We start from the raw sequence: 26,893 nt of genomic DNA on the forward strand, positions 1-26,893 counted from the left end.
CTGTGCAACTTTTTGCACATTCCTTCTTATAGTACTATTTAAGTCAACAAATATACTGACCTGCACATTTATATTTATTATCTTTTATTTTATTTTATTCTTTTATTTTTCTTAATATTTATGTACATTCGGTGTTTTGTATTCTTTATAATTGCACTGTCCTTGGAGCGGACCTGACTTACATTTCACTGCAGGTTATACTCTGTATAATTGTGTATGTGACAAATAAAACTCTTGAATCTTGCCTGTAAAAATCAATAAACCTGTTTGTGTGTAGATCTGCTATCCTTGTGAGATAAATGTCTTAAAATGTCCCAAACCGTATTTTGACTTCTCAAAAGAGAAATAAATTATAAATGAACTATTTGTCTTTGTAAATATTATTAGTAATAATTGTTCTTTGCATTAATAATAGATTAAAGAAAGAAAATTGATGCAATGCCAGCTTCTCAGACTATTTTCATGGTGGAAACCATATTTGAGTTTACATTTAAAAATTTAAAGCAAGACAAAAACTTAAGAATTTGAAACAAAATCTTTAAGACCTTTTTTCTTTTTATTGTAAAACTTTTGGTAATTTTGTAAGGTGCTTTTCTCAATCCTAGATTAATTTATACAAGTTATTTTATTTCTATTTAGCTTTTATTTCAGTTTTATTTTTTATTTTTAAATGTGTCTTTTATCTGAATACATTTTCAATCAAATTAATGCAAAATAAGTTCAAGAATTTAAGAAAAATGGTTCTTGAATATTTATATTAGTTTCTGTTTAAAATTGTAATAACTTAATAGCCAAAGAAGTTGACATTAAAAAAAAATGTCCTTTATTATTAATTTCCCAAAAAATTATAATTATTAAGTCGTAAGCCTAATTGTAGAGATATCAAAAAAAAAAATGTAACAATTTTCTCAGAAAAGAATATTACAAGCCAACAAAATAGGATTACATTTTTATGAATTTAAAGCGTTCTGGTGCACTCAATAAAGGAAAAAGACAACATATGCTTGAAGTAAAAAGAGCACATTTATACCACAAACGTTTTGGACAATGCAACACTCTTATCATCAATGTCCATACTTCTCTTTGTGAGCAGGGGAGTAATTTATTTTTGCAAATTTTAATTTTCACAGAGTATGAATACTATCAACAAACTAGGAAACAGAAGCTGCATAATGAAGCTGAGGTGCCATAAATGCATTTACACCACAAAATTTTAAATGCATAAATAATTTTACAAGATTAAAATGTTTTAAATATTTTCCCAACATTTTTTAAAGTTAAAAATGTTGGGAAAAATGCAATACTTTTAAATATGAAACCAAACCACCAGTAGATGGCGGTAAATGATTATTTTAATGAGTGCGTCATTAGTCATTCATTCAAAGGCTGATTCATTCAAAAACGAGGCAAGTGACTACTGTCTTTATGAATGGGTTACTGAATCACTGACTCGCTTGATTCGTTCAAAAACAGTCAATACTGTATTACAAATTGCGAACTTTGTGTCAGCTTAACTCACAATTAAGAATTTCCACACCGACGACATGTTTACATGCGGATGTGAGCGTAAATGTGCCATCAAAACGGACCGGCTGTGAGATGAGGTGTGTTCGATTTGAAGCAGTACCACGCAGACCGTTCAGCATCAAAGCACCGCGAGAGCGATTCACGGTGCTTTGATGTCATACAGCGATCGGTCTGCGCATTCAAGTCGAACCGAGAAAGAGACTTCGGTCGAACACACTCTTGTCTACAAGCTTGCAATTTTTCTCTCTCTCACTCCACCCAGACACCCCCCCCAAAACCTCTTCAGATCTAGACGGCTCACGAAATTCCCTGAAAAGCGACTAGTTTGCAGGTATGTAGTGGACTGGTGTGTGCTGATTTTTACCTCCTCCGTCTGGTTTGAGGCCTCCTGCAAGCATTCTGATGAACGTGGTTTTCCCAGTTCCTGAAAGAGGAAAACTCGTTTAGTGGACGATAAATCAAAATCACAATCCCCACCACTTCCTTGAACAGGGAGCAGCGTCTCCCTCGTCTCACCGTTCTCTCCCAGCATGACCATGATCTCAGAGTCGGTGAACTCTCCTTCTGTGATGGTGAGCATGAAATCGCCCATGCTCTTCTTCATGTTGGGGTACTGATAGCGGCACATTTTCTTCACTTCTTCCTCAGCGGCCGTCTCCGCCACTTTAAACACCAGAGACGTCTCCCTGAAGCGCAGGTTCTCTGTCGGCACGTAGCCGTCAAGGAAAATATTGATTCCTGATGGAAATAAGAGAATGTTATCATAAAAACATTTCTGAGCAGGCCCAGCTCCAGAATCAAATCACTGAGGGTGCTTCTTAAATTAGTGAGGGTGCTCTAAATATAAATATACATGTGTGTGTGTGTGTGTTTCCCATACATTGACTTATTTGTGGCGGACCACCACAATATCAAAAAAGACCGCCACAAATAGATTTTCCAAAAAGCTTTCATTTTGTTTAATAAACATGAGCACTGCACGTTTACCAATCAAAATCCAGCACAAAATCCAAAATTTTCGATGTTATTTTCATTTTATCTTGCATTTTAATGCCTGATAAAGCAGCGTTTGTGAGCGGAGCGCTGCTTTGTGTACAGTGTTACATACACACACTGCCGCTCAAAAGTTTGGTATCAGTAAGATTTTTTATGTTTTTTAAGAGACTCTCTTCTGCTCATCAAGGCTGTATTTATTCTATCAAAAATACAGAAAAAATTTTTATATTGTGGAATCTTATTGCAATTTCTAATATTGGTTTCCTATTTTAATATATTTTCTGAAGGATCTAATGATTTCTGATGATTTAATGATTTCTGAAGGATCATGTGACACTGAAGACTGGAGTAATGATGCTGAAAATTCAGCTCTGCATCAAATAAATAAATTATATTTTAAAGTAGAAAACTGTTATTTTAAATTGTAATTGTAATAATATTTCACAAAATAACTTTTTAATCAAATAGATACAGCCTTGATAAGCAGAAGAAACTTCTTTAAAAAAACCTAGGTCCTGAGTCCCCTGCTCTACTCTCTCTACACGCATGACTGCGTGTCCTCTCACAGCTCCACATCTATTGTCAAATTCGCTGATGATACTGTGGTTCTGGGCCTCATCTCCAACAATGATGAGACCGCATACTTGGATGAGGTAGAGAGACTCACATCATGGTGCCAGGACAACTGTCTCTCTCTGAATGTGAGCAAAACTAAAGAGCTGATCATGGACTTTAGGAAGAGACAGCAGCAGCCCTACACTCCTCTTACGATCAGTGGGACCCCTGTGGAGAGGGTGAGTAACTTCAAGTACCTCGGTGTAAACATCTCCGAGAACCTGACTTGGACTACACACATCCAAACTCAGGTAAAGAAAGCCAGGCAAAGACTGTATCATCTGCGACAGCTGAGGAAATTCAGGGTCTCACCAGCAATCCTGAAAACTTTCTATTCAGGGACCATAGAAAGTGTATTGACTCAGTGCATCTCAGTGTGGTATGGAAACAGCTCCAATCAGGACTGCAAAGCTCTACAGAGAGTTGTGCGCTTAGCTGAGCGCATCTCAGGGTCTGCTCTCCCCTCTCTGCAAGACATCTACCTCAAACGCTGCAAAAGTAGAGCTGTCAAAATCATCAAGGACTCAAATCATCCTGGTAACCATCTATTCACTTTGCTTCCATCTGGTAAGCGCTTCCGTAGCCTGATGGCAAAAACTGAGAGACTTAGGAGGAGCTTCTTCCCCCAGGCCATCAGGCTCCTAAACTCTAACTGTATCTCACGACTCCATGTAAATATCACTATATCAATAAGTTATTCATAATTTTTTCTACCTCATATTGCTGCTATTTAAATGCCCTGTACAACTTTTTTGCACATTCTTTTGCACATTGCTCTTATTACTATTTAAGTCAACAACATACTGACCTGCACATTTATATTTATATTTTTTTAAAAGAAGTGGCGTCTGACGCTATGGTGCAAAGAGCGCTCCGTTTATAATCACTAAAAAGCTGTCACTAGTGTTTTTGGCAGCCTGTTTTAGTTTTAGTTTTAGTCTAGTCTTTGTGTGAAGCTGTCATTTTAGTTTTAGTCACGTTCATACTCTTTTTAGTCTAGTCAAGTTTCAGTCAACTAAAAGTCTGAGCATTTTAGTCTTATTTTAGTCAGAATTAACCATGACTATTTTCGTCTAGTTTTAGTCAATGAAAATTGTATTTTAGTCTCTTTTTAGTAATGCAATTCTATTTAACCCAGTCAATATAGTACAAGTACCTAGTACAGACGAAACCAAAATTTTCTTTTAGCCAAACCCATTTCAAACAAGGTTATCTTATTATATTATTGTTACCTTACAGATTCAAGAATACATCCATTCCAGACACGGAAGACGCTCTGATTTGAATTTACAACATTTATTTTACCAACCAAACATGTTAACATGTTTTTTGCCGTCTTCTAAATAATGCCGCGAGTGGGGCTTGAGGAAGTGATGTCGCCTGCGTCTGCGCAGCGCGACCTGATACAGCCCCTGAAGTGAGACACAGGAAACAGAAATACTGCAAAATAATAATGGCCATGTTCGACTTGAAGCAGCGCTGCGCAGAAAGATCAGTGTATGACATCAAAGTACCGCGAGAGAGATAAGAGAGCAGACGGATCCTTATGCTTTCGAATTGCTCTTGCGGTACTTTGATGTCTAAACTGATCATTCTGCGCAGCGCTGCTTCAAGTCGAATGCGCCTAATAATAACGCGACTCATATATTAGTCATAATTTTCGTTGACGAAAGCAACACTAGCTGTCACTCATCTTAGTTCATCGCGAGCTCACAAAGATACGTTATTATCAATAAAGTTCTCTACGCTGCACAACGAATCTCTTATTTATATCACGTCAACACTTTATTATGATGAGATTATTCGTCCGGAACACAATACCTGAACAAAAACTCCGGCGATTTGAGCGGTGAGTGGATTCTAACTTAAACGCCTCTGATTCAAGAAATCAACAGCTATGTCTGTGATTGGCTACACTGTTAAACGCTGCAAAATCGTTTGGCACCCTCTAGCACCCCCGTTGAACTGGGCCTGTTTCTGAGCATCACATGCAGGTTTTGGAGAGGGCCGTACCTTCTCGGACGCTGAAGGGCATGGTCACCACACCGTAAGCGCTGGGAACGCCGTACAGACAGCAGATGAAGTCTGACAGGTAATCCAACACACTCAAGTCATGCTCCACCACAATGATGTACCTGCACAGAGGAATCCGAGGTGTAAGGAGTAGCAATGAGGAGTAACTAACGACTCTAAGAGAGTATCGGAGGAACTTCAGACCTGTCTGGAGAGATGAGGGAGCGGATGGTGATGGCAGCTCTCAGCCTCTGTCTCACATCAAGATAACTGGACGGCTCGTCGAACATGAATCTAGAGAGAACAATGGCATTGCTATCAGTATATAAGTAATACTAAAATATCGCTAAACACTACAGGATTTTAGATTAAAATGACTAAAACTGACATAAAAAAATTAAAGCTAAATAAATATTAAACACCAAACTAATAAAAGTGACAAAAGCACATAAAATTATTAAAATGGAAAATATGAAACAAATTTAAAGCTCAAATAAAAAATATTATAATAGTACACAAAAATTCTTAAGTACTAAAATTAGTAAAATTAAAACTGAAAAAAGGAAGCTAAATATATATATAAAAATCTAAAAATGACAGCCATAATATTACCAAAACTAAAATCAAATATGAAAATACAACCTAAAAATATTAATACTGCAATAGTATGTAAAAAAAAACACTGAAATAACAATGCATGCTACAACATCATTACAATGAAATAAAATAAGTTTAAATACTAAAATTACTTGAAAAAACTGAAATAAAAATTAAAGCTAAACATATATAAAAAAATAATAAATAAATTACTAAAACTAAAATTCATTTGATAATTGAAAAAGAAAATACAGGCTCAAAATATCAACATTAAATAAACAATACTAAAATAACACTAATGAAATAAAATAAGTTTAAGCTGAAGTACTAAAACCGAAATGTCCAAATTAAAGCTTAATAGAAATATTAAAAAACTAAAACTAATAAAAGTGAAAAAAAGCACATAAAATAAACTAAAATTACAATGAAAGCTGAGCGCGCTGATTCAGAATAATGAATAATAATATAGAGGGTTTCATCGTGCGCACGCGCCTGGCCTGAAGGTAACTACTGGTCTGTGTTTGTTTATCGTTCTGGTTAGTGGCACCGACTACAAACGCAGTTAAACTTAAAGTGATGAGTGGACTGAAGTTGAGCTCATGTTGTTGTGCTGTGGGATGTGTTTCCCATACATTTATTTATTTGTGGCGACCCGCCACTATATCAAAACTAACCACAACAAATAGATTTTCCAAAAGGCTTTGACTTTGTTGAATAACGTTAAACATGAGCACTGCACGTTTCAAAATCAAAACACGGCACGGTTGTTTTCATACTACTGTATTTCCGAAGGAAACATTTTCATTTCATCTTGCATGTAATTCCTGATAAAGCAGCGTTTGGGAGCTCAATGCTGCTCTGACTACAGCCGTTAGCGAGGAAACCTCTATTTCTCCCGCTGCTGGCAGAGAATGAATTTGCACTTTCAATAACCCCGTCTGAATTACGCAACAAAGATATTTTGCTTGTTCTCAGAAATGATCTACCCTAGAGGGACTTTGCTGTTGTTATTGATTCTTTGCGAAAGTCTACCGGAAGTTAAGTTTGGGCCACAAAAGCATGCATTAGGGGTGTTGAAATTAATCGTTGCATCGCGATGCAGACGTGGATGATTCTGCATCAATGCAGTAATAGACCATAATCTATTATAGCCTATGACGTCATTTGCATATGCGCTTGTCACGCGAGTATTAAAAATGCACTCTCTGTTTTAAATCCGAGCTTCGTTTTTTTCCTGCCTATGGCACGTGTATTCACTTCATTGCACAGAATATGAGCGGAGACACGTGCGCATTGCTTGACAGTGCTTCCACTCACTGTTATTTTAGTCTTTTACTGTAGATATGCTTTAATTTCTGCCGTTTGGAATGCAGTACGTATTAAATGCGCGTCACATGTACTGACAGACGTTCACGTGAGCTTTGTGCTTGTTTGTCCTGAAGCTCGCGGCTGCAGTTAAATGCACTTGCATCTACTTTTATGATACGAAATTGATGTAAACAGCCAGTTATGTTTTCAGAACAGGATAGAACATCTGATATGTGGAAATAGATCTGTGCATTAGTGTGAATGCAGTCTATTAAAGCTCCCAGTGGCTATGATCTTACCAGTAATAATCAAATGGCAATAATGCTGATTAAAAAAGAAAAACCCATAACTCTGATTATCTGTAAACTTTCGATGTGTAACATTTCTTTATGTTGTTGCCGTTGAAACCGTCTATATAAATAACACTGAAAGCTACAGGGCTTCATCATTACACAAGTACAGATACTGAAAGACTCACATATCAGCTCTCTGAATGCAGACGACTGCGCAGGCGAATCTCTGCAGCTCTCCTCCTGACAGATCCTCAACATTACGGTCACGCAAGTGCAACAGATCTGACCAATCAGAGCACAGAACAATCAGTCACATGACACTCATAACAAAACTAACTACATTGTTCAATCACATTTCTAAACATATACACGATCCTGCGCAAAATGAAACGCATGTGCACTTACCCAGCTGTTCACACACCAGCTCCTCTGTCTTGGTGTCGTCCTTCCTGCTCAGGATGGCGCCTACTGTCCCCTGCAGGACAAACAGAGAATTACAACACAACCAAGCCAAGCAACTAGGACTTCAAATTTCCATCAGCTGCTGTTCATACTGACCTTAACGGTTTTGGGGATCTGATCGACATACTGCGGCTTTACGATGGCCTTTAGGTCGTCTTCCAGGATCTTGGTGAAGTAATTCTGCAGCTCAGAGCCACGGAAATATGCAAGGATCTCCTGCCAGTCAGGAGGAACCTGGAAAAACACACATTAATTAATTTATCATATATTTATTTATTTATTCACTTTTAACACCATGCCAGCTATTTTCTTTTCTTTTTTTTAAATGAACAGACAAAAACACAATAATACAAAAGGTTAAATCACATTAAGGTACAATAATCAAAACAAAACAATTGTAAAAATAAATAAAAAGCAAAAAATAAAAATGGAAAAAAACATAAAATCATGAACCTCTTGACCTAGCTATTTGCCCCTATACTTGTGCTCATTCTCTCTCATACAGTACAAGTAAACCAGTTATTCAGTAAAAAGGAATGCTTATTCAAATACAAATTTCCCTTAAATATAAATCTCTTGTAAACTGGTTGGAAGATGTTCCATAACAGGCCCCCACATCTCTTCAAGCATGGCACTCTCACACCTCATCACTGCAGTTAGTCTCTCCACAGGCAATATTCTGAAGATCTCTCGATACCAAAGGAAAAGTGATGGGGGTCTAGAGTGAATCCACTCAATAAGGATGCATTTTCTAGTGAGTAACAGGAGCTTATCGCAAAGTAGAAACCGGTTAGTGGTTAAAGCAATGTCTTTTGCTGGCAAGCCAAGTGAAAAAAAAAACAGGTTCCTTGGTATTTATTTTAAAAAAATATCCCCCATCCCAAAACTTTGTGATGACTGGACAGTGCCAAAAACAATGCTTAAAAATCAAGGCTATTTCATGGCAATCTCAGAATAATTAGAAAACGAGCAAATATGAAAACTTGAAGTGTGTGTTTGTGCGGATGAGAGAAACTCACATCGAATCTCCCCAGGTTTGGTTTCTGTTTTCCCGCCAGGATTTTGAGGGCAGTGGATTTCCCGATACCGTTAGTACCCACGAGCCCCAGCACCTCACCTGGACGAGGGATGGGCAACCTGACAAACACAAACACTCAGATTAAATGCACAGCATACTGAAGCATAACTAATGTACTGATGACACAGATGACTCAGATCGTACCTGTGCAGTTTGAAGGAATTGGCACAGTATCTGTGTGTGGTTTCCTTCTCCAGGTTGCTTGGCAGGTTCACAATCGACAGAGCACCAAATGGGCATTTCTTAATGAAAGAGATTTATTAAAATTAGATTAAATGTATGATAAACTATGAATTTTGGGTTATGGAAATAAGTCAGTTTAGACAACAGTTAAAAAAAAAACTGCATGTGTCATATTTGATGGCTCATACAGTCTGATATAGCGAGAATATAGAGGAAAAACAGCTGTTTTATTCAGAGGCCCAAACTGAGCAGAAATATGCAATTTGGTGCAGATACTGATTTTTATATGCCAAAAAGTAAGATAAAATTCTGACACTTGTAATGTAAATCAGTGAGATCTTTATAACAGTAGAGCAGATGCTGACATAAAATGATATAAATATCAGTCTATATCTCCAATAATATACCTTAGTAAGATATGATTGAAATAATCCAAAGATAAAAGGCAATGCAATGCTGATTGAGAGATGAAGAAATAAACGCTCCTCAGAAGATGTGAGATGTTTTGGAGGCTTGTGTAGATCATTCCTCCGCTGAGGAACAGTGAAAGTAAAGCTGGAAACAAACGCTCCTCAAAAGATCCTGATGATCAGATTTGAGACGCACTGATTTGTCTAGAAAATTATTGATGGAGAATCAAGTAAAGTTGAGCTGCTTCAGTCCAGAAAGAGTTCATCTGGAGATATTACTGCAGTTATTCTGACTTTTACTTGATCAAAATCAGTCAAGATTTCACAGCAAACAGACATGTGAAGCACCAGCTGAAGCTGGATGTTTGTACAGTTACACTAAAATAGCTTTGACTGGATAAACAACTCTTATCAATCAGACAACAGAAGGCATGGAGTAGATTGTGTGCATTTTGTTTTTCAGCAAAGTTTTGATCATGTTGATCATTTAGAGACCTTAAAAATGTGTGCATCATATATGATACAGTATAGTCAGGGCTCGACAATAAGGACTGCCCGATGGCCCAGGGCCAGCGTGAAGGACGCTCGGGACAGTAGATGGATTTGTCACTGGCCCTATCGGGCCACTGCTGCATCGACACCAAAGTGTCTCTTTTAAATGTTTTTTTTTTAAGCCTTGTTAATTTAAAAGTTCAAGCGATTAAAAAGCAGTCGGGCGCAAAAGACAACTGCATTCACTTCTCGCGCGCTGTGTTCTGTGGCGTCTCTGACACACGCGAGCCGCCTGAATGGGTAAAAACATACAAAAGTAGCCTATGTCAAAATACCCGTTTTGCCAAGTAACTTTGTAGATTTAACAATGATTAATCTATATTTAATTTATACAGTGGAGTATAGATGCACCGATCGACCGGACATTTTTGTTTTATTTCAGACTTGTTCCGTGTTTGCACACAAACTGCACCGCAATCATTTTCCAAAATGCCATTTGTGTGGAAATATTACGTTATTATTATAATTAGTCTGTAAACGGCCACTAACAGAGGTCAGAGATGTTGAAGACGGACGCAAAGAGGAGAAAATACTGTAGCATGCCGAACAAAATCACTGTTCACAATGTGCGAAATATAAGAAGAAAATCCAAATATTGAATTTTATATTAATGTGTTTCTGAGGGGAATTGGTTGTTTTCAGAAAAGATTACATGGTGTTTTCTTTTCATCTTGCTTCCGTATAACGCGTTTAAATGAGTGTTAATACACTGAGTTTAACAGTGGTAACCAAGGAAAAGCTGTATTATTGCTGTTAAGCGCCACCTGCTGTCAGAGAGTGAAATTGCGTCTCACTCATCTCGCTGTTTGTTTTCGTGCAATGTTTTATGCAGCATAATTTTACAAAGCTTAAGTCAAACCATTCTGTTTTCTTTAGATTTTGAAATTATACAGTCTAATATAAGTCAAAGAGTGCACATTTTTGTTTTGATCGATTCATGATTATAATGAAGTGCTTCTAATCTCAAATGGCTATGAAAAATAAAGGTGCAGAGTGAAGAATATGCAAATGTTATTTTATGTGATTTTAAAATTTCAGTACCTGAACATCTAAAAACAACTTAAAGTGTCATTTCATTTCCATCTTTGTGCTATAGGCCTATGTTTAATTGTGCTATTACTTCAGTTTGTACAATTAATAATTTGTTCATGTGTTCTTATTTACTGGCGGTTCACTTGTCTTTAATAATGTTTGAACTATATATATTTATTTATATCTAGTGGTTTTTGCTGTGGTATCAAAATTGAAATTGAGAATTGTAAAATTGAATTGGTATCTAAAATATTGGTGTCATAAGCTTATTTATTGGAATACAAGATAACATGGGTCAAAAACAATGATAACAGCAACTATTGTATTTTTTGTGGCAGGGCCAGTGAAAGTTTTGGCAGGGCAAGTAGAAATTTGAACCAGTAGAAAAAATCCTTAACGTTGATCCCTGATAGTGTTAAACTACTAGCTTTTCAAGGAAAAGGATTGAAGACAGAGAGAAATACAATGTCTATCATTGCATTCTGCTGTCAAATCTTTAGTGTACTACAGTAGAAATTACAAGAGCAGTTTGTGCAAAACCAACATTTGCATTTTTATTTTTGTTGAATACATACATGAATATACACATGCACTGAACAGACAGAATCAGAACGAAGAGTCGTTCAGTTACCTTGATACAGATTCCACATCCAATGCAGAGAGACTCTGAGATCCAGACGATTTTACTCTGAGGTGTGACCTCGATACACAGCTTACCTGAGAAAAGACATAAATGACTAGGGATGTAACGATTAACCGCGAGCCGGTTGAAAATCGATTCATATATGTGACGATTCAAATCGGTTGAGATGCTAAACAAATCGCGATTCAATTAGGGGTAGGAGTTTATATGAATGTATGTCTGGGGGGAACTTACTGTCTTTAGAAAAGTTTAGATGGTATTTTTTCTTTTCATCTTGCCTCTGTATAATACATATTAAAGTTCATAAGTGCACCGCTGCTTTGTTTACAGCGGAAACCAAGGAAATGCTTAAAGCGCCACCTGCTGGCAGAGAGTGAATCTGCGTCTCATTCAGCTGTTTCTGTTTCATGCAGATATTTTTTATGTATACAGTAGTTTCACAAAACTGAAGTCAGACCATTCTTGCTTCAAATTTTGAAATTATACAATCTAATTTAGATTAAAAACTATTATATTGCATGTATGCAGCATCTTTGTTTGGAGCATGATTAAAATGCAGTGGTTGCCTCTCATTTTAAATGGAAAAAACACATACAAAGCCTTAATTTTTTACATATATGAAGAGATTTCTTTTATTTGATTTGGAGCTTGTTTTAAAATTTCAATTTAGTTTTGTTATTTATATTTACATTTTGTTATTTAGCAGAGGTTTTTATCCAAAGTGACTTACAAATGAGGAGAATAGAAGCAATCAAAACCAACAAAAGAGCAATAATATGCAAGTGCTATATTAGTATATTATTATAGTGTTATATTTAAATTTCACAAAAACATGCTGCATTTTGTCCAAGCAATAATATAAGGACATATTTAATTCATAATTGGTCTTCAATCTCATTTTGTAAATAAAAAAAATGGTGAGTCGAATTGTGAGTTGAGTGAATCCTTACATCCCTATAAATGACACCCAAAATCTGCACCGAAACTGATATCAGGTGAATTCAGCGGGCGATCCTTACCCATGCGCACCACCGGACAGCTCTTCTTGCACTCTTGACGACATTTCTTGGGCTTGCACTTGTCGTGGTTCACGATAGCGATTCTGGTGTTCTTGTCGGCCATTTGGCTGGTATGATGTCACACAGCGGTGACGCAGATCTACAGGAACAGAGGAGGTCTAGACCTCACTAGAATAAGAGGGAGATAAAGATTAAAACAAGCTCAAATAAAGCAAATGTACAAACCGCAATATGCATATCACAGCTGCTTGCATTAACCGAATAATTTTAATAGTTTAGTAATAGTTTTAATAATTTAAATGAATTTTAATACATATTAAAAGTCAGAGATTTAAGTCATGCTGTCCATAATTAATGCATGCACGAAGGTTAATATCAAGTTTTTAATTGCATTTAAATATTAATTTAAACTAATTTTAACACATTAAGTTGCATACTTCAATATCATGCAGCTCTACTAATCATGAAAAATAAAGATTACTGATAAAACACTTCTCAAGCTAATAATCAGACTTGCATGATATAATGAAATTATCTACAAAGCAAAAGGTACACATTAGGTGCAAAAAAATGAAAGATAATTTTCTGATGATTTTTGCATTATTTAACAAGCCTCTGCACGTCACATTTTTCTTCAGTATAATACAGTGCTACTAATAATGCACTACAGAGCAATCAAATCTCAAAAAGGGTGGACTTTTTCCACTTGAGCCAGTAAGAAACCACCTAGCAACCACTCAGAACAACCTAGCAACACCCACAACGTCCATTAAAATCAGTTTATCACTAGTTAACAAACATGGACACATTCAAACGATCAGATATAACGGATACCAGCTCTTATCTGAACATGTCCGGAGAGCAGAACCAGGTCTGGTTAGAGTCAGAGTCAGTCAGACAGCTCACCATCTGGATGAATGAGGTTGCTGAGTTGCCATATTTGACAGTGCAGCACTAGCATCACGTGACAGCTCGTGTGTCATGATACTGAATGCATATATTAGCCATTTAATTACCAAATAGTCATTTAGCAAATGCTTTCAAGTGCACTTTATAGTCCTGCTGGAGTACCCTGGGTTTTAATGTCTTAAACAAGCACTCAATAAACAGTAACAGTCCACAAACCTTTACATGAGATTCGAACCTGCAACCTTTCAATTGCCAGACTACATTAATAATCAATAAACCACAGATTCCCAACCAACTGGATCAGACCACTCCCTAATAGACAACCATTGCTTTCACATCGTAAACGAATATTACATTCAGAGTTTAATCATTTTAGACTGAAAGATTTAATCATATCGAACACGTGGAGCCTGTGCGTGCGCGCGCACGTCGTGACTCAAAGCAAGCGTGCGCTCGTGGGAATAACGATGACGCAAGAATCTACCTCAGAGACTTTCCCCCTTTATTTCACTCCAAAACCAAAACATTACTCACTCGATCTTTCTAAAACATCTGCTTAGCTATAAAACGTTTAGAATGACGTTCGTTTGATTTTAGAGGAAACCGGGGGGGCATTTAAAAGGGCGACGATGCGCTTTTTGTCTGTCAAAATACCTATCAGCGTCTGTTTAATTGTTATAAAACACCGCTCACCTCCCGCTGATGAGAACAGCGCAGTATAACGCGTTAATAAGCGGAGATTGTCTTCTTTCTGTGTGAAGAGACGAACAACGCGTGTTGCTCCGGCGCGCTCGAGACAGCACCGGGAGCAAAGATGGCGCCAGAACGCGTGACGCAAAAGGGACGCGACGCGATCGAAAAGCCAGACGTACTCAGAGCGCGCCGATGCCGGGCAAATGAGTGTTTACGGTCATATTTGATCCTTTTTGAGAAAATGATCGTGAATTTATGTTAGTTGTGGAAACAGAAGTAAGGAGACAGTGTTGTGTGAGTGATTATCAGTGCCGGGGAGTGACTGCGGTTTTGTTTTGCTATAAAGATAAAAGGTAACGTTCGCTGTTTTTGATTAAACTATCTTGTGCTATTATAAAATTAAATCTAGTCCTTTTTATATTTGAAAATGTGTTTATTAAGTGGTAAGGTATATTTGTCGTGGTGGTGTGATATATGTGTATAAATACGCGAACATTAGAATATGTCCTGAGTGTATATATATAATTATATATATATTATTATATTAGTATATAATTATAATGACACATTTTTACTATGATTTACAGAAGACACCCACTAAAATGTCATTCAGTTTAACTAATTTTGTCAGCAATATTTATGAATCATTAGATGACATTAAAACAAGACTTCATTTAAGGATCACATTGCAACTAATTAACTGACACCATCCTCCACTAGGTTTTGACAGGTTTTTAAGTTGAATAAAATAAAAATGTCAAGTATTTTTTTGTATGTATATATCTGTTATGCTGAATGAAGGAAGATTATTACACTCTTATTTTCACATTTGCAAATATATTACTATTATCTTCTCATTTGAAATATATATATATATATGCATGTTTTTATACTGTCTGTGGGTGTTGTTTAATTCCATCCCTTCTGTCTGTCTTCATTTCCACTCCTCAGTAACCATGGCGACGGCCACTAAAACCCCCCCGGGTGCAGATCCCAAGCAGCTGGAGCGCACAGGTACCGTCCGAGAGATCGGATCGCAAGCCGTGTGGTCGCTGTCCTCGTGCAAGCCAGGTCTGTTTCTCATTCATTCTGTCATTGCACACCTGATTAATGCATCTTTTGTTTTCCGCTGTTTATTTATTCATTCATCCGTTCTGTTTCTGTGTGAAGGGTTTGGAGTCGACCAGTTGAGGGATGATAATCTGGAGACGTACTGGCAGTCCGATGGCTCTCAGCCACATCTAGTGAACATTCAGTTCAGGTAGAGACACCTTTAGCCACTCTATGACCTGATTGACCCAATGCACTGATAAATCGAGATATTGGTATTTAGACATTTTGATACTGTTGTTTACAGCTAATAAATATGTGTGATTGGCTGGTTAACATGAATGTTTTTTGGATCAGATACAAAATATATATATATATATTTATTCATATATCTATACATAGTATATTATTAACTAAATTTTAATTTAAAGTCCTAGAAAAGTGGAAAATTTTATAATTTCAAGGCAAAAAATCATGTAGGTCATATTTTTCATTTTTCAATCATATGTTTGAATATATTTATAGTTTTTATAGTACACTGAAACATTTAACTGATTAAATTATTTAGTTTTTGTGTTAAATATGTTTTTAAAATCCTTATTCAGTAATAAATTAACTCTAAAGGCCTGGACTGCACTGATCAATAGATACAGTATGTATATTGTTTTTAGTACTTTACTAAAGTACTTTAAAAAATATTTAATTTAGGCTGTTTTTATGCACCTCTCATTGATTATTATTAGACTTTTGTCATTATATCATACAGTATAAAAGCATTATATCTAGCAACCATCCTGCTCTCTTGTTGTTCATCAGCCTCTAAAAAAACATATCAGATACTCTTTACATTACATTTTTAGTAACAAGTCATGCATACTCTATTATATTTAGAAAACAGTTGTTTTATGATGAATATTTTAATGAACACTTGTCACAAACTGTATAGGTCGTATTTGAATCAGATAATGTTTCCTCTCTGTTGTGTCCTGTTAGGAGAAAAACAACGGTGAAAATGCTGTGTATTTATGCCGATTATAAATCGGATGAGAGCTACACTCCCAGCAAGATCTCAGTCAGAGTGGGAAACAACTTCCACAACCTGCAGGAGATCCGGGTAAGAGACACAGATCACGTCACAGTCATAACCTATAAACTAAAAGAATCGATTGAGATTGGTCATTTGTGGCATTTCATGGTCCATTATTTTTATGTCATATATATATATATAATTTTTTTATTTTTTATTATTATTTTTAATATAATATTTTAATATATGGAACCATAAAAAATGTTTTTAATAACTGAAATAAAATAAAAACTTTTCTCATTTAGTTTAAATTGTACTAAAATGATAATTGAAATAAAATTATAAAAAATTATAGACATAAAAAAACTAATAGAAACTGAAATTAACACATTTTTAATGAATAATTAAAAATTAACTACTTATTCTATGTGTGTGTGTTTGTGTGTGTGTATACATATACATATATATGCATACTAATTTAAATTAATTTAATGTAAACTAATTCAATAAAACATATTAATAAAAAATAAAAGTATATAAGCTATAATTTAAAAAAGTATATAAGCTAATAGTATCTCAATGATGCTACAATAACATTATGGTATCTTTCTTCTTGCATAGAAAAATCATTTATAACTCAGTATTCCATGTCCATATGTTGATTTATTTGGTAATAAGTCATATAATAAGCAGAATAAGATGCATTTTCCCAAAATAAATCCGTTCATTGTGACCTGAGCGTTGTTGGTGTGTGTGAGAGCAGCAGTTGGAGATGGTGGAGCCGAGCGGTTGGATTCACATCCCTCTGTTAGATCTGGTGAACAATCCCATCAGGACCTTCATGATCCAGATCGCCGTGTTGGCCAACCACCAGAACGGACGGGACACGCATATGCGGCAGATTAAAGTCTACACGCCCGTGGAGGAGAGCTCCATCGGCAAATTCCCACGATGCACCACTGTAGACTTCATGATGTACCGCACCATCAGATGACCCGAGCCTCTGCTCGAATGGACGGGCTTAGGTGCAGACTTTGCCTTCTCGCAAGAATGTTCTTGAATTAAATGGTTTCAGATGTTTTCAAACGTGTTTTGTAAAGAGAACAGTTCAAAGGTTTATGTAAATGCAAATTTACAGGAAATAAATGTTTTTTTGAAATGAATAAATCCTGTCCTGTATGTCTTGATGCTTTATTACAGCAGGATGGATCGGTTTAGCTTGATTTATTCAATTGTCATGGCAAGCGGATTGATCGCTCAATTGCACGCTCTTCTATGCAACTTTGTGGAAACATGGACAGGTTTTTATCGGTCCTGGGTTGCTACAAAGAGCCGATTTGAGGAATAACAAGTTTATGAGCTTAATGCCATACTGACATAAATATTCTTATTTAAACATCCAAACATATTCAGTCCAGTTAGGAATAAAGATATGCTTTTATTATCATTGTTATAACATATTTGGGTTAAAAGTGTAGGATTTATATACAATATGTCAAGTCTTGCATTTAGCACTTGTAGTTCACATTTAAACATTCAAAATTTTAGTTTGACAATTATTAGCATGTAAATAATATCAACAAGCATATTTAGATGATCCATCAGGTAAGAATATGGATCTGAATTTATTATCCTTGTTATCTATAAGGAATATAGATCTCCTTTTATTATGACGATTAATTGAATATCATTTTTGGGTTCAAAGTGAATGATTTATAATGTAAGACCTAGTGTTTGTAGTTCACATTTAAACATTCAAACAAATCTTTTAGGTAAGGACTAGAGATCTAGTTGCATTATCATTCTTAATAAAATATTTTGGGTTAAAAGTGTAAAATGTATAAGACAAGACGTACTTGTAGTTCATCTAAATGTTCAGATTTAGGCTTTTTAATATAAGAATTAGTGCTTGTAGTTCACATTTAAACGTTCAAAACATTTATCAGGTAATGAATAGAGATCTAGTTTTATTATTATTATTATTAATGAAATACCATTTGTGGGTTAAAAGTGTAGTATTTTTTTAATAATGTACGATATGGCACTTGCGTTTAGTACTTGTAGTTGACATTTAAATGTTCAGGCATGCATTCAAAAGTTTAGTTTGAGACACTTAATAGCACGTAAATATTGACAAGCATATTTAGATAATCTGTCAGGTAAGGAATAGGGATCTGCTTTTATTATCATTATTAATGAATTAACATTTTTCAGTTAAAAGTGTAGGATTTATAATGTAAGACGTAGTGCTTGTAGTTCATATTTAAACATTCAAACAAATCTATTAGGTAATAGAGATCTAATTTAACGATAATTATTAATGAAATAACATTTTTGGGTTAAATGTATGATTTGTAATGTACAATATGGTACTTGTAGTTCACATTTGAACAATCAAACATGCATGCAAAAGTTTAGTTTGAGACACTTATTAGCATGTAAATATCGACAAGCATATTTAGAGTTATCAGATAGGAAATAGTGGTCTGCTTTCATTATCATTATTAACATGACGAGTAATGATGATGAATAACATTTTTGATTCAAAGTGTAGGATTTACAATGCACTTCTTGCATTTAGTACTTGTAGTTCACATTTAAACATTTCAGACATGCATTCAAAATTATAGTTAGACAAGCACAACAACATTCAGGTTTGCTTGAGCTATGTCTGTAATCTGTTTGTTTTACACCCACTATGCCATTTTTTACTGATCTACGAATTTACTGCATTTTATCATTTTACTGCCCCTAAACGTTACCAAACAAATACAAATTATTTGACCACTTTACTTGTGAGTCAATCAGTCTTTGTGCAAGTGCAAACTTCAGATCAGTACACACTTGTCCACCAGAGGTTGCTATTTAGCAAAAATCATCTGAGCTTTTGCAAAACAATCCATGTAAACGAAACATGGGTCAAATTAGCCAAATGTCTCTTTTCTCTGGATTAGTGATTTAATTTTAAATCTAATCATGCCTATGTACTTATATTGGCAGCCCAACATTTTAAAAATACAGAAACAACCTGCAGCCTATTTGTGGCAACCGACCCCCAATAACTTAAACATGCATTCAAAAGACTTTGAGACACTTTGTAGCACAAAAACATGTTTACACAATCCATCAGATAAGGAAAGGAAATCTATTTTAATCATTACTATTCATGTAATAACACTTTTGGCTCAAATGTATAGTAATTATAATCTAATATGATGTCACGTCTTGCATTTCGTGTATGTAGTTCCACTTGAACTTCCTCTGAGTGGTTAGAGAAGGTGCATGTTTGCATGTGTGTCTCTGTGCTGCTGGCATCCTGTTCTGGCCTCGTTGTGGTTTGCATGATTCAAAGGCGATGATGATGAAGTGTCAGAGAACAGAAAACTCAGTTTAGGTGGAGCTGGACTGTTGCTATCAACCAAAGTAGACCGGACTGAAAGATGCGCACTTACTGTGTACTACAGATTTTTGGTGAGTTGCTTTACTTTTTCTTTTTTCTTTTTTTCCCCCAGATGTTGCACATGATTTTTTTTTTTTTTTTGGGAGTAGCATATGAGCAAGGCTTAGGCCTATGTGATAATAATATTTAACATTCTTGATCCTGTCTGAAATTTTAAATCAGGGAAAAAAAACAACCAAAAAAAAAAAGCATCTATTAAAACATTAAATCTATTAAATAGAAAAATACAACAATTTTTTTTTTTGTTTGTTGTATTTATTGGCTTTGAATATTAAAAAATGTAAAAATAGCTTCCTATCCACACTGCGGCTGTCTTTTCCCAGAGATCTCTTTAATATCAGTTGTTTCCCTTTGATTCTGATGAGATTAAATAAAGCACATGCTTCTTAGAAGTTCCTCTTGAGAAAAACATCACGTCTTTTCTAGATCTCGACAATGTGGAGGCAGATATCACAGTATGAAAGATTTCTAATCACATTCATTTCTATACATTTGTCTGTCATTTGTGTCTGTTTTTATTTCCCCTAATAGTTGTTGAAGATTCATAAATGTAGATGCTGAATATCTTAAATCATGTTAGGAAATGTTTCTTTTTTTATTTATTTTGTTTTGTCTGCTTTATTTCCAGCTGCTCTTCTCTTGTGTGATTATGGGATGTTCTTCACACCATCACCATCTCCTTCAGAGATGTCCACCACTGCGATATCAGACACAGCAGGACCCAACACTACTGCGACGACAGAAGAATCAATAACAGCTGGGATTGGCTCAAGCTCGTCAGCGGTTGTTACAACAAATAAGTCGTCAAATGATTCAACTATAGATGACCCTTATACAACTGAGAGCATTACAACCTCTCCTGGCATTGACAATGAAAGCGGCATCGTAGTGGCCTTTTCGAAAGTACCTGCACAATCAACGGAACATCCTAAACAAAAAGGTTCAAAGATTTGTCACTTTGAAAATATGGGAAGCAACTTACCATATTTATGCTATCTTGAATAATTAAGATTTTTTATGTTTGTGAAAGAAGTCTCTTCTGCCCTTGCATTTATTTTATCAAAAATACAGTATGAAATATTATTACAATTTCAAATAACTGTTTTCTATGCGAATATCTGTTGTCAAAGCTGTATTTTCAGCATCATTACTGCAGTCTTCAGTGTCACATGATCTTCAGAAATCATTATAATATACTGATTTACTGCTCAACAAACATTTCTGATTATTATCAATGTTGAAAACAGTTGAAAACTACTTTTTTTTTTTCTTTTTTGGTTGAAATCGTGATTTTTTTTCAGGACTCTTTGAAGAATAGAAAGTTCAAAAGAACAGCATTTATTTCAAATAGAAATCTTTCATAAAATTACAAATGTCTTTACCGTAGCTTTTGATCAATTTAATGCATCCATGCTGAATAAAAGTGTTAATTCCGAACTTTTAATGGTAATGTGTCACAGTTTCCACAAAAATATGTTAAAACACTGATAATAATCAGAAATGTTTCTTGATTATTAAATCAGTATTAGAATGATTTCATGTGACTCTGAAGACTGGAGTAATGCTGAAAATACAGATTTGATCACAGGAATAAATTAATTTACCATACGTTCACATAGAAAACAGCTATTTTCACAATATTACTGTATGTTTGATCAAATAAATGCAGCCTTGGTGAGAATAAGAGACTTCTTTCAAAAAGTCAAACAGTAAAACTTGTAAATTGTGGTAAAGTCTAAAATGCTTTATTTTTTATTTAAAACATTTTTATACAAGTATACATGTACTTCATGTATAAATATACATAAAGAAACATTAAGAGAAAATGCAAAGTAACTAAAATGAACAAGATGTTTCTGACAAGTAGAGGAAATGGCAGGGCTGACAGTGTGAAGTGTGTGAAGGGATGCTTTCAGAGCAGCTCTGAGATATGAGCGGTTAAAGTGTGAGTGGGTGCGAGATTCAGCGTGCTTCTTGCTTTCTGAATGCAGACTTACCACAGCAGCCAAATCTCTCTCTCTGTTCTATTTAAATGCACATGTGCGTAATTACACCAGACTCACACCAAAGCTCTTTTAAAAAGGATTTCTTCATACCTGCATGCTCTCAAAAGCAGATGTTTATTAGCAGTAGTAGTAGTAGTTTCTCAGTGTATCTGAATTCATTCTGCTGGGGTGTTTGTTGTAATGTGATCGTTGCTCTGTTTCAGATACAGGATCAAATATAGGAGGTGAGCTGGACTCTCTGCACAACACAGCATCTGCTTTATGGAAGATGAGAAACATCCTTTCTTCTTGCCTTACAGGCTTCATTTGATCAAAAATACATTTATGCATTAAAAACAACAGCATTTATTTGAACTGGAATAGTTTCTGTAACATTATACATTTCTTCACTGTCACTCTTGATGACTTCAATGACTTCACTGTCACTTGATCAAACTATTAATTAATTTATTAATTAACCTGTTAAACCAATTAATTCACCTATTCTGAGAACCACTACAACAAATATAAATGTGTTTTTGACAGCTATCATCATTTTGATCTTCATCCTGTTCCTGATTGGTTTTCTGCTTGGCATTTTGTATTGTCTGAGAAAGCAAGGAAGGGTAAGATTTGATACGTTATTTCATTTTGTACATTTTGGATCTGTTACAAACCCTAGAGAGCTGCCTTGCCATGCTGTCTTCTGGCTACAGAGACAACTCTCTTCTAAGGTAGTTAGTTAAATCTCATAAGAATACATTTCTTGCCATTGGTAGTCAATTTACTTCATTTAAATTATTTTTATTGATATTGAGTCAATTAAATCACATATATCAAAGAAGGTCACACTGTCATTTGAATTTTTACCATTTTTAATTAAATCCCGTATTGCATTTTATTCAATAAAAATGTTAATAAATAAATAAAATGTAACAAATAGAGTTTATTTTAATATTATTTATTATTATTTTTGTAATTGATTCACAAATCCACTTCCATTAAATAGGGTCACACTATAATTTCTTGCTGTTTTTAAATTCTATTTTTATCAAATAAAAATGTTAATAAATTAATTAAAATTTAACTAATAGAACATGTAATTAATTTTAATTTATGTATTTTTTTTATTTATTTACCCACCTACTTTTCACATGCTTTAAATACTCTTTAGATGATATTAATTATTATTATTATTATTATTGAATTGCTTAAATCACTTACATGAAAGAGAGTCACATGGTCATTTCTTGCAGTTTTGAATTTGTAAATGTTTTATTGAATCCTGTATCGCACTTTATAAAGTAAAAAATGTAAATAAATTACAAAATTAACATTTAACATACTTGCATATATTTTTGGGGGAATTTTGCATACATTCTCTCTCTCACACACACACACACACACACACGTAGTCTAATGTGATCTACTGTATTCTAATTGCATATTTCTTGCATTCTGATCGTAGAGTTACTCATTTGATCTGACTCGTGTCGAGGTAGCTGCCAATGATTATGTTGACACCCCGCTCAGGAGCAACCAACAAGGCATAAGCTATGAACAAACTAACAAAGGCAAGTTTGAATGCAAAATTAGTTACACACGTGGATATGTACTTTCTTGATTTAACTGTGTGCAGTCTGGTCAGAAACCTGTAAATCTACCTGTAAGCTTTGGTTAATCTCTCTTTATGTCTTTCTGCTCAGATCTGCCTGTGTGTTTGGACTATGTACAAGAGGACAAGTCAGAGGAGAAGACCAATCCGAGAGCAAATGGGTCTGCAGGAGAGAAAACTGAGCAAACACCCACCAATGAAAATGGTAAAGCATTTTCCAAAAAGCAGCATTTTTACATTGTTTTGGCAGCATTGCATCTGTTATTTCAAGCAAGCTCTCAAACCGGCTTATCATTTAAAGCCTTCTCTTGATGGTTGCTTGAATGAGTTGTAAAAGTTCAGTTTGCTGTGTTCAATAGTGATGATAATCTTCCCGTCTATTATCTTAAAGATGAGCAGAATGTTCCAGAAGAGAACAGTTTCTCTTCAAACTCGAGCTTGGCTACACCTGGTTACATGAAGAAAGTGGAGTTTAACTTAGACCTGGATCTGCTTGGAGGTGAATCTGACTTAAACGATTCGATCGACGCTGAAGCCACCGATACGGCGCAAAATGAAAACAACAATAATGTCAGTAATGCTTGTAAGTACAACCCAAAAAAATTAAATCATTGACCAACATGCCTGTAGAATGATCTTTGGCTTATTTTATGTTGAAAAAAGTTACAAAAATTAGGTCTATGCATGGCTAATATTGTACGTTTACAGTGTCATTGTGTTTTTATGTATTACAGGGCGAGGAACAGCAGAAGAGATCTTCACTGAAATCAGTCTAGATGAGCCAAAGTAACATGCATAGTGTGTGTTTCCAAGCAGCAGTCAAGATCTCATGTGTTTGGTACCTAGATTCAAACTATATCTGTTCAAGATGCCTTGATCCGGACTATATGAGCACAAAAGCATCCTTTTGCCATTTTCACGTCAAGTTCTGTTTCATCTATTGTTAAGGTTGATTGTATACTGTACATAAAAAAGAACATTGAACCATTTGTTGAAGTTTATGTAAAAATTGTTAGTATACAAATGCTGTGTAAAATAATTTGTGGCAATAATAAACATTCACTGTAGAATGCATTGTGTGTGTGTGTGTGTGTGTGTGTGTGCGTGTGTGTGTGTGTTTTACTGATACCCGAAGATTCTTTATTAACAGGCATTTGAGAATTTCATTATATCCCTTTAAACATTTGTTCAGCTGAGGGTGATGGGCACAATGGGGAAAGACACATAGAAAGAGCTTAAATACTCTCCTCAGTTTAGAGGGAAAATGGCCAATCACCAGAAGATGTATCTTCACTGGCCAAGTAGTGCTTAATTTGCTGTATACAGTATATCCACCATGATGTCCTTCTGTTTGCCACATACTACTGGAACCCTGCCTTCCAGTCAACAAATCCCAAACTTAATGCTGAATCTATTGTGCGGGTTAACCATAAGGTTGTTGCGCCACAAGGATGCTCTGTTCCTCTGGACCCTCAAAACCAAGCTCTTGCCTGGGGATCGGTGCCACTTTAGTGTTCTTGACCAAGAACCACTTGCTCAAAGCTTTGGTGCCAAAACGCCAAATAAATTTCCTTGTAGATTTCAGAAAGGCTAAGGGGAATATGCCCATTTTGGATCCCCAATTGCTGGAAGAGGTCATTTTAGGTTGCAGCTACGCTATGACATCCAAACAAACACCATCATTGTCCCAATCGCATTGCAAATAGTTGTGGCGTCGAACACAAAGACCGCTGTGATCCTCAACCAGCCCCTATTGGTCGATAAATGAACCAGCTACAGTAACCCCATAACCAGTGTTGGGGGTAACGCATTGCAAGTAAAGCAAGCTATTAATCAGATTACCTTTTCAAGTAACTGGTAAAGTAATGCATTACATTTAATTTACAAGAAAATACAGTATATGAGTAAGTTTTTTTAAATAAGAATTATTTAAATTTAATTTAATAATTTCTTCAGAATTAATAAAAACAGTGCAACGCAGAATATTATGCAACTCTGCAATAATTAAATGTTAACACAAATATCCTTTGTGTTTAATCCCATTTTATTAACCAGTGTCTTTGCTGCTGCCCTTCAATGATCCAATTCAACCATACTAATAAGTAAAAATGCCTTTAGATGAACATAAAATGCAACTTTATGTTCATGCAATCCAGAAACAAAAATAACAATTATTCAATAACTGTTCTCTTATCGAGAGCAACGCATGCATGTGCATTCTTTGGCTCGTAAACAAGGCGCAGTGCAAGCGTCTCGATGGCGGCCGACGGTGATGCAGAGAGAAGAATTTTTGAATAAAGTTGTTATTTTTGTTTTCTTTGCACACAAAAAAGTATTCATAAAGCTTCATAAAATTACGGTTTAACCACTGATATCACAAGGACCATTTTACCGATGTCCTTGCTACGTTTTTGGGTCTGGGAACATTTCAGTTACGTTGCTATCTATGCAGGGTCAGAGAGCTCTCGGATTTCATCAAAGATATCTTAATGCGTGTTCTGAAGATAAACGAAGGATTTCCGGCTTTGTAACGACATGAGTGTGAGTAATTAATTACAAAAACCACGTACCACAATTATATTAAGATATTAAAGGGTTACTCCACCCCAAAATGAAAATGTTGTCATTAATCACCCCATGTCGTTCCAAACCCGTAAAAGCTTTGTTCGTCTTCGGAGCTCAATTTAAGATATTTTGGATGAAACCCGGGAGGCTTGTGACCGTCCCATTGACTGCTAAACAATTAACACTGTCAAGGCCCAGAAAAGTATCGTCAAAAACAATGTTACGTCAAAATTACGTCACCGTAACGTTATGAAGCTACGAGAATACTTTTTGTATGCGTAGAAAATAAAAATCACAACTTTATTCAGAAGACGTATCCGTGTGGCGCAGCTGACACAGAAGAGCGAACGCTATTTGCATTCAGCAGATATTCTCCAAAATGGTGCTCCGATGACGCAGATGAGACAAATTGTTGAATAAAGTCGTTATTTTTATTTTAATAATAAATTATAATAAGAAATCGTAATAATACATTTTCATTTTGGGGTGGAGTAACCCTTTAACTTCGGAGCGGGTTTACGAATCATTTCGCGATAAATAATTTGTGATGCGTGCTCCGAAGTCCTGATCTTTAATCATTATTCAGATTGGGACTTTGGAGCACAGATCGCAAATCATTTGATTTAGATCGGAACTTGTTCACGAAACTTGATTCAGATCGGGACTTTGGAGAGCGGATTGCAAAATGAACTATGGTAAAAGTGTAGTAACAATATTTTTTGGCCTATTTTTTACCATTTGTATAACCACAGTTCTGCTAAATACCATGTTTAAACTATGGTTAGTGTAGCAAAACCAGGGTTATAGTAACATTTTTGCAGTTGTAGTAAAACCATGGTAAATTTTCCCTCGAATCCCTCT

General features: G+C 35.4%; 3 protein-coding genes across 6 annotated transcripts in view; 2 read left to right on the forward strand and 1 right to left on the reverse strand.

Moving 5' to 3' along the window:
• The window catches only part of abce1 (ATP-binding cassette, sub-family E (OABP), member 1), a 20,320-nt gene extending 5,852 nt beyond the window's left edge, over positions 1–14,468 (reverse strand). The window contains exons 1-12 of one of the 3 annotated variants that reach the window (XM_079401178.1): positions 14,331–14,468; positions 12,729–12,896; positions 11,698–11,783; positions 9,034–9,131; positions 8,831–8,948; positions 7,908–8,045; positions 7,755–7,824; positions 7,535–7,631; positions 5,356–5,445; positions 5,152–5,273; positions 2,044–2,265; positions 1,892–1,951 (exon numbers count right to left, since the gene is read on the reverse strand). In XM_079401178.1, the coding sequence (XP_079257304.1) occupies positions 1,892–1,951; positions 2,044–2,265; positions 5,152–5,273; positions 5,356–5,445; positions 7,535–7,631; positions 7,755–7,824; positions 7,908–8,045; positions 8,831–8,948; positions 9,034–9,131; positions 11,698–11,783; positions 12,729–12,831 (1,204 nt within the window). In that variant the 5' untranslated portion in view covers positions 12,832–12,896; positions 14,331–14,468. Of the gene's footprint in view, positions 1–1,891; positions 1,952–2,043; positions 2,266–5,151; positions 5,274–5,355; positions 5,446–7,534; positions 7,632–7,754; positions 7,825–7,907; positions 8,046–8,830; positions 8,949–9,033; positions 9,132–11,697; positions 11,784–12,728; positions 12,897–13,853; positions 14,071–14,330 lie in introns of those variants that run through there. The other 2 variants (XM_079401179.1, XM_079401180.1) reach the window with 2 other exon arrangements.
• On the forward strand, positions 14,076–17,585 carry anapc10 (anaphase promoting complex subunit 10). Its single transcript, XM_079401181.1, has 5 exons — positions 14,076–14,683; positions 15,282–15,401; positions 15,501–15,591; positions 16,374–16,494; positions 17,171–17,585. Exons 2-5 carry the CDS (start codon positions 15,287–15,289, stop codon positions 17,399–17,401), a joined length of 558 nt encoding a protein of 185 aa, XP_079257307.1. The 5' UTR covers positions 14,076–14,683; positions 15,282–15,286; the 3' UTR covers positions 17,402–17,585.
• Positions 17,586–19,664: 2,079 nt separating this feature from the next.
• LOC306859500 (uncharacterized protein) lies at positions 19,665–24,541 on the forward strand. Of its 2 annotated transcripts, XM_079400542.1 has the most exons (8): positions 19,665–19,878; positions 20,496–20,807; positions 22,077–22,097; positions 22,399–22,478; positions 23,321–23,426; positions 23,559–23,672; positions 23,859–24,050; positions 24,202–24,540. In XM_079400542.1, the coding sequence occupies exons 1-8, from the start codon at positions 19,848–19,850 to the stop codon at positions 24,255–24,257; spliced, it is 912 nt and encodes a 303-aa protein (XP_079256668.1). In that variant the 5' UTR covers positions 19,665–19,847; the 3' UTR covers positions 24,258–24,540. The 2 variants fall into 2 exon arrangements, with proteins under 2 accessions (XP_079256668.1, XP_079256669.1); XM_079400543.1 differs by lacking the exon at positions 22,077–22,097 and having other exon boundaries at positions 19,671–19,878; positions 20,496–20,819; positions 24,202–24,541.
• The last annotated feature ends 2,352 nt before the right edge of the window (positions 24,542–26,893 follow it).

This window comes from Barbus barbus (genome assembly GCF_936440315.1).
Source record: "Barbus barbus genome assembly, chromosome: 40".
Classification (NCBI taxonomy): Eukaryota; Metazoa; Chordata; class Actinopteri; order Cypriniformes; family Cyprinidae; genus Barbus; species Barbus barbus.

Excerpts from the sequence above, each read along its gene's own strand:
- anapc10 (XM_079401181.1), top strand. The coding sequence starts at position 15,287 with ATGGCGACGGCCACTAAAACCCCCCCGGGTGCAGATCCCAAGCAGCTG. Across the intron at positions 15,402-15,500 it reads GCTGTCCTCGTGCAAGCCAG|GGTTTGGAGTCGACCAGTTG; the intron begins GTCTGTTTCTCA and ends TTCTGTGTGAAG. Across the intron at positions 16,495-17,170 it reads ACAACCTGCAGGAGATCCGG|CAGTTGGAGATGGTGGAGCC; the intron begins GTAAGAGACACA and ends GTGTGAGAGCAG.
- LOC306859500 (XM_079400542.1), top strand. The coding sequence starts at position 19,848 with ATGCGCACTTACTGTGTACTACAGATTTTTG. Across the intron at positions 20,808-22,076 it reads GGAACATCCTAAACAAAAAG|ATACAGGATCAAATATAGGA; the intron begins GTTCAAAGATTT and ends GCTCTGTTTCAG. Across the intron at positions 22,098-22,398 it reads TACAGGATCAAATATAGGAG|CTATCATCATTTTGATCTTC; the intron begins GTGAGCTGGACT and ends TGTTTTTGACAG.